This window comes from Oncorhynchus tshawytscha, linkage group LG10 (genome assembly GCF_018296145.1).
Source record: "Oncorhynchus tshawytscha isolate Ot180627B linkage group LG10, Otsh_v2.0, whole genome shotgun sequence".
NCBI classification, from domain to species: domain Eukaryota; kingdom Metazoa; phylum Chordata; class Actinopteri; order Salmoniformes; family Salmonidae; genus Oncorhynchus; species Oncorhynchus tshawytscha.
In genome coordinates, this window is record NC_056438.1 from 55,120,958 (window position 1) to 55,135,398 (window position 14,441).

Here is a 14,441-nt window from a genome sequence, read left to right on the forward strand (position 1 = left end):
ATCTTTCTTGTTTCAAGTAGCAGACAAAATATGCATCTCCACATACATTTTAAAGAGTGAATATTAGAAATCTTAGAAATGTTTTCAATATAACCTGCAGTAGGTGTACTATGGATGTTGTAGTGTAGTGTATACTTTGTAATGAACATGGTTATGGAACAGAGGGCACCACCTATAAAATACTGATCAACTGACCACATAAGACTAACATTATGAAAACTGTTGAGAGGCAGTGGAAATGATTCATTGGAGAAGACCTGGTCAAGGAGAGGTGAGTGGTAAGGCCTAGTGATTTAGTCCAACAACGTATATGATACCATAATCTTTGCGATTGTAATGTGGATGCTGGGAGTTGAGAACCAAGTGTAAGTGGTGAGTTTAATAATAAACGGAACAATACAAGAAACACAAGTAGTGTACAGACACGAAACACATAGTCAATACTGCCTGGGGAATAGAACTAAGGGAGTGACAGATATAGGGGAGGTAATCAGTGAAGTGATGGAGTCCAGGTGTGCGTAATGATGATTCCCAGGACCGGTGGTTAGTAAACCGGCGACGTCGAACGCCGGAGGGGAGGAGCGGGAGTAGACGTGACAGCCGTTGGATTATCAAGGCATTACGTACAGCCATTCCCATACATCTTTTCAAAAGCTAACATTTTGCTCCTCCTGTAGGCTTGAGATTTTTTATCAGTTTCCTCAGGAAGGAGAGTGGGCTCCGCTGCTATATTACAGTTAGGATGTGTCCCAAATGGCAACCTATTCCCTATACCTATATAGTACCCTGGGGTCTCTGGTCAAAAGTGGTGCACTCCACTATATAGAAAATAGGGTGCCATTTGGGACCCACTTAGATTAGTAGAGGAGTGTCAGGTAATTCTTAGTGTTCCACCTCTTTCCTCAGTCATTCCTTCTTCGACTTATCCAAGAGTGAAATGGAACATGGGGTCCCATAGTTAATGGGGTTCTATGAGCCATAAGATTACTTCCATCTGTGGATGTCGCTATGAATCTTCCTGAGAGAAGATTCTAGATTTTTAAGATTTGGCAGTGGTGGCACAGAGATATACAAGGCCCTCAGGATATTAGATCATAGATCCATGGTGGTCAAACAAAGGGTTTGATATTCAGATCTCCTCTGCCTCCTAGTCCTTGATTTGTGTCTATCTTTTTCTCTCTTCAATCTATGTTCATTTTAGTGTATGTTAATGACTCCACCCGAGGCTCGCCACATCGTGGCAAAATGACTAGCAACGACTAGAGACTGAACTTGTGTTTGTGATGTGAAGTTCAGTCATATTACTCATTCTGTCAGACAATGAGAGCAGAGCACCCAAGGGGTAAAGGGAGACAAGGCCTTTGAAAAGAAGGAATATGGGCTGTATATGTTTTGGCTTGTTATTCATTTTATAAGGGGACATGAACAGTGCAGCGCTGTGCCTACTACCAGGAATTGTATTTTTTGTGGAGCGTTTTCCCATAAGAAGGGATAAATGAATGTTGTTCAAGGTGAGGACAATGTGTGAACATCACATTTAGAGCCTTATTCATCAAGTTCATACAATATGTCAAGCCCCTGCCAAACAAGGAACTGTTACCGGAGCAAATTTCACTTGGCTCACGAGCTAAATTACAAATACGTTGCATTACTCCTTATTTACACTGAAAGAGAATGATCCTCTACACAGTATTTGTGTTCTTTCCAGGGGAACACAAACCCCATTACCCATTCAATACCAATAGGACAACACGGCTCTCATTTCACTATTACTAAAAACAAAAAAGTTTCTATTTCAGTGTCTCTCAGAAGCATGATATATTGTGACATGAGTCCATACGGTCCTCATACAGTCTTGAATTGGAAAGTTCTGGCAATAATCCCACATTACCAATACCATATTACAGCTCTCATTGAATAGTACTTTCAGTAGAACAAAACGACTCTGTCAGTGTCTGTCCTCCGGTGGGTGTCTGAACTAGTAGTTGCCTACTAGGGTGATATATTGTGACACGGTCCCAGAATGTCCTCATACAGTTGTGAATCGGAAGGTCCATCATTCCGATTCACATGCTCTCTTTTACGTTTCACAGATGTTTTGACTGACAATGTAGCATCTCTTAAAGCTCCCAGGATATACTGTGTCTTCAGACATCTTCCAGATGTGTAGAACATGAAGGGAAAGTTAAATTGATGTATGGGTGTGATTCCTTGCACAGCTCAGAATTGCTGACAGTTGCCATAGGAGATGAGATGATTTAGCACCATGCCAACGCTACATATGGTGATGTGTGAGGGATGTTAACTCTGTACCGTAACCAGAAGTAGAATAGAAATGCTTAATTTCATCTAAAGAAAGGATTTGGATGATGAATGCCGCCACGTCCCAATGTATTTTCATTTACATATAGCTACATTTGTTATGCTTTGCCTGCCATTGATGATTTGTTGTTAACCTCAACAAGCTGACGAAGTCAATCATTACCCTAAGAAGCAAGGCATCTGTACGTACATTTTTGAGGGACTAACCAGTGAAGGTTTTCGTCGAACTCCTTCGTAATGACATTGTAGGCGGGCAGAATGTGATACATTTTCTTTATGCTGCGCTCTGGTGGTATTGTAATTATGTCAAAGTGCTTGAGACCATTACATGCTTTTGTGTGAATCAGTGTTTTTCCAACCCATCAGAGTGTATTAATGATCTGTCACCGACAGCCCACTGTTTGTCTGTAGCTTAAGACAGATTCACTTTTTGTGAATGTGCTGTGCAAGTTATTCTCTGTACTTAACATGTGTTTCTTTCTTTGTTAATCTACCACTTTCATACTTTGCATCAAAGCCCTGCTAACTGGAATGGAAAATAATAGGTGATGTGATATGTTGTGCCTCTTACAGGAATGGTGAACTACAGTGAGGTCTCTGGGTACCCACTCATCCAGCATTGGAGGCTGAGGTCTGTCCTGTACCATGTCAAACTGAACCAGTGGGTTCTCTCTCAAGGTAACTATAACACATAATTAAAGCAAATCAAATCAAAATTGTATTGGTCACATACACATGGTTAGCAGATTTTAATGCGAGTGTAGCGAAATGCTTGTGCTTCTAGTTCCGACCATGCAGTAATATCTAACAAGTTATCTAACAATTTCACAACAAATACCTTATACACACACACAAGTGTAAAGGATTGAATAAGAATATGTACATATAAATATATGAATGAGCGATGGCCGAATGGCATAGGCAAGATGCATTAGATGGTGTAGAGTACAGTATATACATATGAGATGAGTAATGTAGGGTATGTAAACATTATATAAAGTGGCATTGTTTAAAGTGACAAGTGATACATTTATTACATCCAATTTTTAATTATTAAAGTGGCTAGAGATTTGAGTCAGTATGTTGGCAGCAGCCACTCAATGTTAGTGATGGCTGTTTAACAGTCTGATGGTCTTGAGATAGAAGCTGTTTTTCAGTCTCTCGGTCCCAGGTTTGATGCACCTGTACTGACCTCACCTTCTGGATAATAGCGGGGTGAACAGGCAGTGGCTCAGGTGGTGTAGGTATCTTGGAGGGCAGGTAGTTTGCCCCCCGGTGATGCGTTGTGCAGACCTCACTACCCTCTGGAGAGCCTTGCGATTGAGAGCTGAGCAGTTGCCGTACCAGGCAGTGATACAGCCTGACAGGATGCTCTCAATTGTGCATCTGTAAAAGTTTGTCAGGGTTTTTGGTGACAGGCCACATTTATTCAGCCTGCTGAGGTTGAAGAGACGCTGTTGCGCCTTCTTCACCACGCTGTCTGTGTGGGTGGACTACCTCAGTTTGTCCGTGATGTGTACGCCGAGGAACTTAAAACTTTCCACCTTCTCCACTACTGTCCCGTCGATGTGGATAGGGGTGTGCTCCCTCTGCTGTTTCCAGAAGTCCACAATCATCTCCTTTGTTTTGTTGACATTGAGTGTGAGGTTGTTTTCCTGACACCACACTCCGAGGGCCCTCAACCTCCTCCCTGTAGGCCGTCTCGTCGTTGTTGGTAATCAAGCCTACCACTGTAGTGTCATCTGCAAACTTGATGATTGAGTTGGAGGCGTGCATGGCCACGCAGTCATGGGTGAACAGGGAGTACAGGAGAGGGCTGAGAACGCACCCTTGTGGGGCCTCAGTGTTGAGGATCAGCGGGGTGGAGATGTTGTTACCTACCCTCACCACCTGGGGACGGCCTGTCAGGAAGTCTAGTACCCAGTTGCACAGGGCGGGTTCGAGACCCAGGGTCTCGAGCTTGATGACGAGTTTGGAGGGTACTATGGTGTTAAATGCTGAGCTGTAGTCGTTGAAATGGTTCAATTAATTAATTAATGGTTATAATCAGTGTTCTAGTCAAGGATTATATTAATGCAGGGTTCTATTCATCTTGTATGCAGTGAGTTACATGCACACTCAACCCTGCTTGTGTTGTACTTCCGGCGCCGACAGAGATGGCCGCCTCGCTTCGCGTTCCTAGGAAACTATGCAGTTTTTTGTTTTTTACGTGTTATTTCTTACATTAGTACCCCAGGTCATCTTAGGTTTCTTTACATACAGCCGAGAAGAACTACTGAATATAAGATCAGCGTCAACTCACCATCAGTACGACCAAGAGTATGTTTTTCGCGATGCGGATCCTGTGTTCTGCCTTACAATCAGTGTAACCGAGTGGATCACATGCAGCGACCAAAAAAAAAAAATGACTCAGAAAAAGAGGGAAACGAAGCAGTCTTCTGGTCAGACTCCGGAGACGGGCACATCGTGCACCACTCCCTAGCATTCTTCTTGCCAATGTCCAGTCTCTTGACAACAAGGTTGATGAAATCCGAGCAAGGGTAGCATTCCAGAGGGACATCAGAGACTGTAACGTTCTTTGCTTCACGGAAACATGGCTAACTGGAGAGACGCAATCCGAAGCGGTGCAGCCAGCGGGTTTCTCCACGCATCGCGCCGACAGAAACAAACATCTTTCTGGTAAGAAGACGGGCGGGGGCGTATGTCTTATGGCCAACGTGACATGGTGTGATGAAAGAAACATACAGGAACTCAAATCCTTCTGTTCACCTGATTTAGAATTCCTCACAATCAAATGTAGACCGCATTATCTACCAAGAGAATTCTCTTCGATTATAATCACAGCCGTATATATCCCCCCCAAGCAGACACATCGATGGCTCTGAACGAACTTTATTTAACTCTCTGCAAACTGGAAACGATTTATCCGGAGGCTGCATTCATTGTAGCTGGGGATTTTAACAAGGCTAATCTGAAAACAAGACTCCCTAAATTTTATCAGCATATCGATTGCGCAACCAGGGGTGGAAAGACCCTGGATCATTGTTACTCTAACTTCCGCGACGCATATAAGGCCCTGCCACGCCCCCTTTCGGAAAAGCTGACCACGACTCCATTTTGTTGATCCCTGCCTACAGACAGAAACTAAAACAAGAAGCTCCCACGCTGAGGTCTGTCCAACGCTGGTCCGACCAAGCTGACTCCACACTCCAAGACTGCTTCCATCACGTGGACTGGGAGATGTTTCGTATTGCGTCAGACAACAACATTGACGAATACGCTGATTCGGTGTGCGAGTTCATTAGAACGTGCGTTGAAGATGTCGTTCCCATAGCAACGATTAAAACATTCCCTAACCAGAAACCGTGGATTGATGGCAGCATTCGTGTGAAACTGAAGGCACGAACCACTGCTTTTAATCAGGGCAAGGTGTCTGGTAACATGACTGAATACAAACAGTGCAGCTATTCCCTCCGCAAGGCTATCAAACAAGCTAAGCGCCAGTACAGAGACAAAGTAGAATCTCAATTCAACGGCTCAGACACAAGAGGTATGTGGCAGGGTCTACAGTCAATCACGGACTACAGGAAGAAACCCAGCCCAGTCACGGACCAGGATGTCTTGCTCCCAGGCAGACTAAATAACTTTTTTGCCCGCTTTGAGGACAATACAGTGCCACTGACACGGCCTGCAACGGAAACATGCTGTCTCTCCTTCACTGCAGCCGAAGTGAGTAAGACATTTAAACGTGTTAACCCTCGCAAGGCTGCAGGCCCAGACGGCATCCCCAGCCGCGCCCTCAGAGCATGCGCAGACCAGCTGGCCGGTGTGTTTACGGACATATTCAATCAATCCCTATACCAGTCTGCTGTTCCCACATGCTTCAAGAGGGCCACCATTGTTCCTGTTCCCAAGAAAGCTAAGGTAACTGAGCTAAACGACTACCGCCCCGTAGCACTCACATCCGTCATCATGAAGTGCTTTGAGAGACTAGTCAAGGACCATATCACCTCCACCCTACCTGACACCCTTGACCCACTCCAATTTGCTTACCGCCCAAATAGGTCCACAGACGATGCAATCTCAACCACACTGCACACTGCCCTAACCCATCTGGACAAGAGGAATACCTATGTGAGAATGCTGTTCATCGACTACAGCTCGGCATTCAACACCATAGTACCCTCCAAGCTCGTCATCAAGCTCGAGACCCTGGGTCTCGACCCCGCCCTGTGCAACTGGGTACTGGACTTCCTGACGGGCCGCCCCCAGGTGGTGAGGGTAGGCAACAACATCTCCTCCCCGCTGATCCTCAACACTGGGGCCCCACAAGGGTGCGTTCTGAGCCCTCTCCTGTACTCCCTGTTCACCCACGACTGCGTGGCCATGCACGCCTCCAACTCAATCATCAAGTTTGCGGACGACACAACAGTGGTAGGCTTGATTACCAACAACGACGAGACGGCCTACAGGGAGGAGGTGAGGGCCCTCGGAGTGTGGTGTCAGGAAAATAACCTCACACTCAACGTCAACAAAACTAAGGAGATGATTGTGGACTTCAGGAAACAGCAGAGGAACACCCCCATCCACATCGATGGAACAGTAGTGGAGAGGGTAGCAAGTTTTAAGTTCCTCGGCATACACATCACAGACAAACTGAATTGGTCCACTCACACAGACAGCATCGTGAGGAAGGCGCAGCAGCGCCTCTTCAACCTCAGGAGGCTGAAGAAATTTGGCTTGTCACCAAAAGCACTCACAAACTTCTACAGATGCACAATCGAGAGCATCCTGGCGGGCTGTATCACCGCCTGGTATGGCAACTGCACCGCCCTCAACCGTAAGGCTCTCCAGAGGGTAGTGAGGTCTGCACAACGCATCACCGGGGGCAAACTACCTGCCCTCCAGGACACCTACACCACCCGATGCTACAGGAAGGCCATAAAGATCATCAAGGACATCAACCACCCGAGCCACTGCCTGTTCACCCCGCTGCCATCAGAAGGCGAGGTCAGTACAGGTGCATCAAAGCTGGGACCGAGAGACTGAAAAACAGCTTCTATCTCAAGGCCATCAGACTGTTAAACAGCCACCACTAACATTGAGTGGCTACTGCCAACACACTGTCAATGACACTGACTCTACTCCAGCCACTTTAATCATGGGAATTGATGGGAAATGATGTAAATATATCACTAGCCACTTTAAACAATGCTACCTTATATAATGTTACTTACCCTACATTGTTCATCTCATATGCATACGTTGATACTGTACTCTATATCATCGACTGCATCCTTATGCAATACATGTATCACTAGCCACTTTAACTATGCCACTTGGTTTACATACTTATCTCATATGTATATACTGTACTCGATATCATCTACTGTATCTTGCCTATGCTGCTCTGTACCATCACTCATTCATATATCCTTATGTACATATTCTTTATCCCCTTATAATCAGTGTTCTAGTCAAGGGTTATATTAATGCAGGGTTCTATTCATCTTGTATGCAGTGAGTTACATGCACACTCAACCCTGCTTGTGTTGTACTTCCGGCGCCGACAGAGATGGCCGCCTCGCTTCGCGTTCCTAGGAAACTATGCAGTTTTTTGTTTTTTACGTGTTATTTCTTACATTAGTACCCCAGGTCATCTTAGGTTTCTTTACATACAGCCGAGAAGAACTACTGAATATAAGATCAGCGTCAACTCACCATCAGTACGACCAAGAGTATGTTTTTCGCGATGCGGATCCTGTGTTCTGCCTTACAATCAGTGTAACCGAGTGGATCACATGCAGCGACCAAAAAAAAAAAATGACTCAGAAAAAGAGGGAAACGAAGCAGTCTTCTGGTCAGACTCCGGAGACGGGCACATCGTGCACCACTCCCTAGCATTCTTCTTGCCAATGTCCAGTCTCTTGACAACAAGGTTGATGAAATCCGAGCAAGGGTAGCATTCCAGAGGGACATCAGAGACTGTAACGTTCTTTGCTTCACGGAAACATGGCTAACTGGAGAGACGCAATCCGAAGCGGTGCAGCCAGCGGGTTTCTCCACGCATCGCGCCGACAGAAACAAACATCTTTCTGGTAAGAAGACGGGCGGGGCGTATGTCTTATGGCCAACGTGACATGGTGTGATGAAAGAAACATACAGGAACTCAAATCCTTCTGTTCACCTGATTTAGAATTCCTCACAATCAAATGTAGACCGCATTATCTACCAAGAGAATTCTCTTCGATTATAATCACAGCCGTATATATCCCCCCAAGCAGACACATCGATGGCTCTGAACGAACTTTATTTAACTCTCTGCAAACTGGAAACGATTTATCCGGAGGCTGCATTCATTGTAGCTGGGGATTTTAACAAGGCTAATCTGAAAACAAGACTCCCTAAATTTTATCAGCATATCGATTGCGCAACCAGGGGTGGAAAGACCCTGGATCATTGTTACTCTAACTTCCGCGACGCATATAAGGCCCTGCCACGCCCCCTTTCGGAAAAGCTGACCACGACTCCATTTTGTTGATCCCTGCCTACAGACAGAAACTAAAACAAGAAGCTCCCACGCTGAGGTCTGTCCAACGCTGGTCCGACCAAGCTGACTCCACACTCCAAGACTGCTTCCATCACGTGGACTGGGAGATGTTTCGTATTGCGTCAGACAACAACATTGACGAATACGCTGATTCGGTGTGCGAGTTCATTAGAACGTGCGTTGAAGATGTCGTTCCCATAGCAACGATTAAAACATTCCCTAACCAGAAACCGTGGATTGATGGCAGCATTCGTGTGAAACTGAAGGCACGAACCACTGCTTTTAATCAGGGCAAGGTGTCTGGTAACATGACTGAATACAAACAGTGCAGCTATTCCCTCCGCAAGGCTATCAAACAAGCTAAGCGCCAGTACAGAGACAAAGTAGAATCTCAATTCAACGGCTCAGACACAAGAGGTATGTGGCAGGGTCTACAGTCAATCACGGACTACAGGAAGAAACCCAGCCCAGTCACGGACCAGGATGTCTTGCTCCCAGGCAGACTAAATAACTTTTGCCCGCTTTGAGGACAATACAGTGCCACTGACACGGCCTGCAACGGAAACATGCTGTCTCTCCTTCACTGCAGCCGAAGTGAGTAAGACATTTAAACGTGTTAACCCTCGCAAGGCTGCAGGCCCAGACGGCATCCCCAGCCGCGCCCTCAGAGCATGCGCAGACCAGCTGGCCGGTGTGTTTACGGACATATTCAATCAATCCCTATACCAGTCTGCTGTTCCCACATGCTTCAAGAGGGCCACCATTGTTCCTGTTCCCAAGAAAGCTAAGGTAACTGAGCTAAACGACTACCGCCCCGTAGCACTCACATCCGTCATCATGAAGTGCTTTGAGAGACTAGTCAAGGACCATATCACCTCCACCCTACCTGACACCCTTGACCCACTCCAATTTGCTTACCGCCCAAATAGGTCCACAGACGATGCAATCTCAACCACACTGCACACTGCCTAACCCATCTGGACAAGAGGAATACCTATGTGAGAATGCTGTTCATCGACTACAGCTCGGCATTCAACACCATAGTACCCTCCAAGCTCGTCATCAAGCTCGAGACCCTGGGTCTCGACCCCGCCCTGTGCAACTGGGTACTGGACTTCCTGACGGGCCGCCCCCAGGTGGTGAGGGTAGGCAACAACATCTCCTCCCCGCTGATCCTCAACACTGGGGCCCCACAAGGGTGCGTTCTGAGCCCTCTCCTGTACTCCCTGTTCACCCACGACTGCGTGGCCATGCACGCCTCCAACTCAATCATCAAGTTTGCGGACGACACAACAGTGGTAGGCTTGATTACCAACAACGACGAGACGGCCTACAGGGAGGAGGTGAGGGCCCTCGGAGTGTGGTGTCAGGAAAATAACCTCACACTCAACGTCAACAAAACTAAGGAGATGATTGTGGACTTCAGGAAACAGCAGAGGGAACACCCCCCATCCACATCGATGGAACAGTAGTGGAGAGGGTAGCAAGTTTTAAGTTCCTCGGCATACACATCACAGACAAACTGAATTGGTCCACTCACACAGACAGCATCGTGAGGAAGGCGCAGCAGCGCCTCTTCAACCTCAGGAGGCTGAAGAAATTTGGCTTGTCACCAAAAGCACTCACAAACTTCTACAGATGCACAATCGAGAGCATCCTGGCGGGCTGTATCACCGCCTGGTATGGCAACTGCACCGCCCTCAACCGTAAGGCTCTCCAGAGGGTAGTGAGGTCTGCACAACGCATCACCGGGGGCAAACTACCTGCCCTCCAGGACACCTACACCACCCGATGCTACAGGAAGGCCATAAAGATCATCAAGGACATCAACCACCCGAGCCACTGCCTGTTCACCCCGCTGCCATCAGAAGGCGAGGTCAGTACAGGTGCATCAAAGCTGGGACCGAGAGACTGAAAAACAGCTTCTATCTCAAGGCCATCAGACTGTTAAACAGCCACCACTAACATTGAGTGGCTACTGCCAACACACTGTCAATGACACTGACTCTACTCCAGCCACTTTAATCATGGGAATTGATGGGAAATGATGTAAATATATCACTAGCCACTTTAAACAATGCTACCTTATATAATGTTACTTACCCTACATTGTTCATCTCATATGCATACGTTGATACTGTACTCTATATCATCGACTGCATCCTTATGCAATACATGTATCACTAGCCACTTTAACTATGCCACTTGGTTTACATACTTATCTCATATGTATATACTGTACTCGATATCATCTACTGTATCTTGCCTATGCTGCTCTGTACCATCACTCATTCATATATCCTTATGTACATATTCTTTATCCCCTTACACTGTGTATGACAGTAGTTTTTTTTGGAATTGTTAGTTAGATTACTTGCTCGTTATTACTGCATTGTCGGAACTAGAAGCACAAGCATTTCGCTACACTCGCATTAACATCTGCTAACCATGTGTATGTGACAAATAAAATTTGATTTGATTTGATTTGACACTTGAACAGTGGATGTCAAGAAAAAATTTGGCACATGCCTAAGAGGCAAAAAGGGAAATTTTGGTAATGGAAACTAGGCCTGAAGCCTAAAGATGGCATTCCACATTTGCATCACGGAGCCGTGGTTTAGAACAACCTCCCTGTATGGTCTGATAAGCTGTCATCATCCACATAACTTTGTATCTCAGCAAATATATTTTGACAGGCCCTGCCATGAAAATGGCATGAAATAAGATGATTGTGGATAGGTTTTTAGTGAAGCACTACTTCTTAGAAGGACTCTCTCTACTCTACTGTTGACAGTACTTTGCTGTAGAGCTTCTTGAAGTTCTAGATTCTCTTCTTTTTGTCATTTTTATTGATTTATTTTTCGGAGTGGTTGCGGATCCGACTTTTCTGGACCTTTCCTCCTGACAACTAAAGGTCCCAAAGCCTCTGTGCATGTGCAGGACCCTCCACTTGTGCAACAGGTTGCCTAGTGGTTAGAGCATTTGGCCAGTAACCGAAAGGTTGCTAGTTTAAATCCCCAAGCTGACAAGGTGAAAAATCTGTTGATGTGCCCTTTAGCAAGGCACTTGACCCATGCTGTGACCCCACTCTCCAAATGTTATGTGTGAAATAGGACAAATCAAATATAAGCATCCACCACGCATTATTTGCCCTCCACTCCACTCATAGAGAACATGGCTACTCTGGTGAATGGTGCTTGTTTAATAACATTTGATCAAAACTGAGTCAATTTCTGCAAGATCAAATAATGATAGTATTCTACATAACGGAACCGAATATATATCATAGTATAACGTTACTGTAAGACAAAAAACACTACCGCGTTTCCTATGTCATTTTTGTATTATTGTGCAAATGGTCGCCAAAACAGAGCACTCCACTAGGCAAAATATGTGCTTTGATTTCAACTAAACACACGTAGCCTATGCAACAGTTTGTAAACAACATCTCTAAAGTGTGTTCACTGTACATCATTCAAAACAACACTGTTGATCAACATCCATTTGATCTCAATCAGTCTCATGGGGACATGCATTTAGATCATCTTGAGTTATAGGAGACAGTTTGGTTGGTATGCAGATACTGCGTGGGCATTCCACCTGTAAAATGCATGATTGACAGTGAGAAATGTGAAGGGGGGTTCACTAAGAGTAGAGCAGATAATGTGCTCGTAGAGAATCCCAGAGATGTGCAGAAGCCCCAGGACCCACAGCCACTGGGAAGTGGGGTCCAGAAAAGTCCGCTTCGCACCCTCTAACTTTTTATATTTGTCCCATATTGTGTTGCTTCGTCATCTGAACGGCCTACATCAACATGCAAAAAAATATTTTATATGAATGTGTCATGAGTTTTCAGACTGCCAGAAAGTTATTGCAGAATAGTTTATTTGGTCTTGAATGATTTTTGGATTTGTTTGTTTTCTTTTTGGATGCCATGACTTGCATTATTTGTTTTGTTTAACGTGTCTGTCATTTAATTTTCCGTAAGCATTTTGTGTTTACTTCGCCACACGTGTGGAGTATAGCATAAATATTACATATATAGATGTACCATTACTAATGCATTTCAGATAAGAGTTCTCTGCCTTTAAACATGGCCACAGCCTTTAGAATTCTATTTCCTCAGTGTCATTAATTGTAGGAGTTCAGCAGCTTTTTTATTATTACAGGTCTTTACACCTGATACCAAAGCACAATCTTCCATAAGGACTGTTTTGCTTCATAATGTAAGACTAGCATGTTGTAAGTGGTAGGATGTTAATGCTAGGGCTCTCGAATAATAATGGAACAGCTGAAGAGCTATACATGTTTTTTAGTGTTTTCCCAAAGATATAAAAACACCAGCAAGAGTAAATGCTTTACAATGACTCCCCTCTGAGGATTTCATGAAGGCTCAATTTAAGACTTAAAGAAAGCCTCAAGTTTACATATGGCACTTTAATCATAGTCTGTGCACTGTCACAACAACATAGGGAGTCATAGCTTATCATTTCACAAACTTGAGCTTTCATTAGGATGTTTACCTAAAACTACAAACAAGTACAAACTGTACATATTTTCTAATTTAAATTGAAATGTAGCATAAGTGTATCGTATGCTTATGGCTTGTATTCTATAATACCGGCATGTGCTTCTTACTTACTTACGAACAACAAATTATCTTCATAGACATACTGATTTACTCTGAATATGGAATGTAAAAATAAATACTATCATACATGTAAATATTTGTGCTTTTTCCTGTGTCAGGTTTATGTCCGTTTCTATCACGTTTCTGGGAAGACCCAGATGCAGACAGTGTCGAAGTAACAAAAGTGTATGACTAGAACAGGGGGCAGGCAAAATGACAGGTCAAGGGCAAAGGTCAGTAAATCCAGATCATAGTCCAGAAGGTGCAGAACGGCAGGCAGTATCAGGGTCAGGGCAGGCAGAGGTCAATAATCCAGTGTGGTGCGACAAGGTGCAGAACGGCAGGCAGGCTCAGGGTCAGGCAGAATGGTCAAAACCGGGAAAACTAGAAAACAGGACCTAGAAACAGAGAGGAGCAAGGGGGAAAATACTAGTAGGCTTGACGAACAAAACGAACTGGCAACAGACAAACAGAGAACACAGGTATAAATATACTTGGGATAATGGGAAAGATGGGCTACACTTGGAGGGGGTGGAGACGAGCACAAAGACAGGTGAATCAGATCAGGGTGTGATAGTTTCATTGCTTTTCAACATTAATTTATCTTTATTTACACAAGGCATGAACTGTGTTGCTATGGATTTGTCAGTAGCCTATCCATTTCTAACTCCCTCTTTGTGTTTCCTAACAGCTTTCAGCTCTGCCATCCACTCCCTGGATGGTGCCACCCTCCGCCATGATTTTGTCTCCATCCTCAGGGAGTTTGGTAATCACTTTGTACAAGAGGCTGTGTATGGCTTCGAGGAGGCCTGCACTATCTGGTACCCCAACAAGCAGGTCCAGAGACAGCTGTGGCTGGAGTACCAGGACATCAGCAAAGGTAAGACCTTTAATTGATTGGAGATACTGTACTGTAAAATCTAATGAACTGCTGGAGGG

The 14,441-nt window shown here is 44.9% G+C and overlaps 1 protein-coding gene across 7 annotated transcripts in view; it reads left to right on the forward strand.

Annotated features, from left to right (window-relative positions):
- Nucleotides 1–14,441, forward strand: part of LOC112260455 (astrotactin-1) — a 268,710-nt gene that overhangs the window by 140,280 nt on the left and 113,989 nt on the right. For all 7 annotated transcript variants that reach the window (XM_024435582.2, XM_024435584.2, XM_024435583.2 and 4 more), the window contains 2 exons: nucleotides 2,896–3,000; nucleotides 14,194–14,382. In XM_024435582.2, the coding sequence (XP_024291350.1) occupies nucleotides 2,896–3,000; nucleotides 14,194–14,382 (294 nt within the window). The remainder of the gene's footprint in view (nucleotides 1–2,895; nucleotides 3,001–14,193; nucleotides 14,383–14,441) is intronic.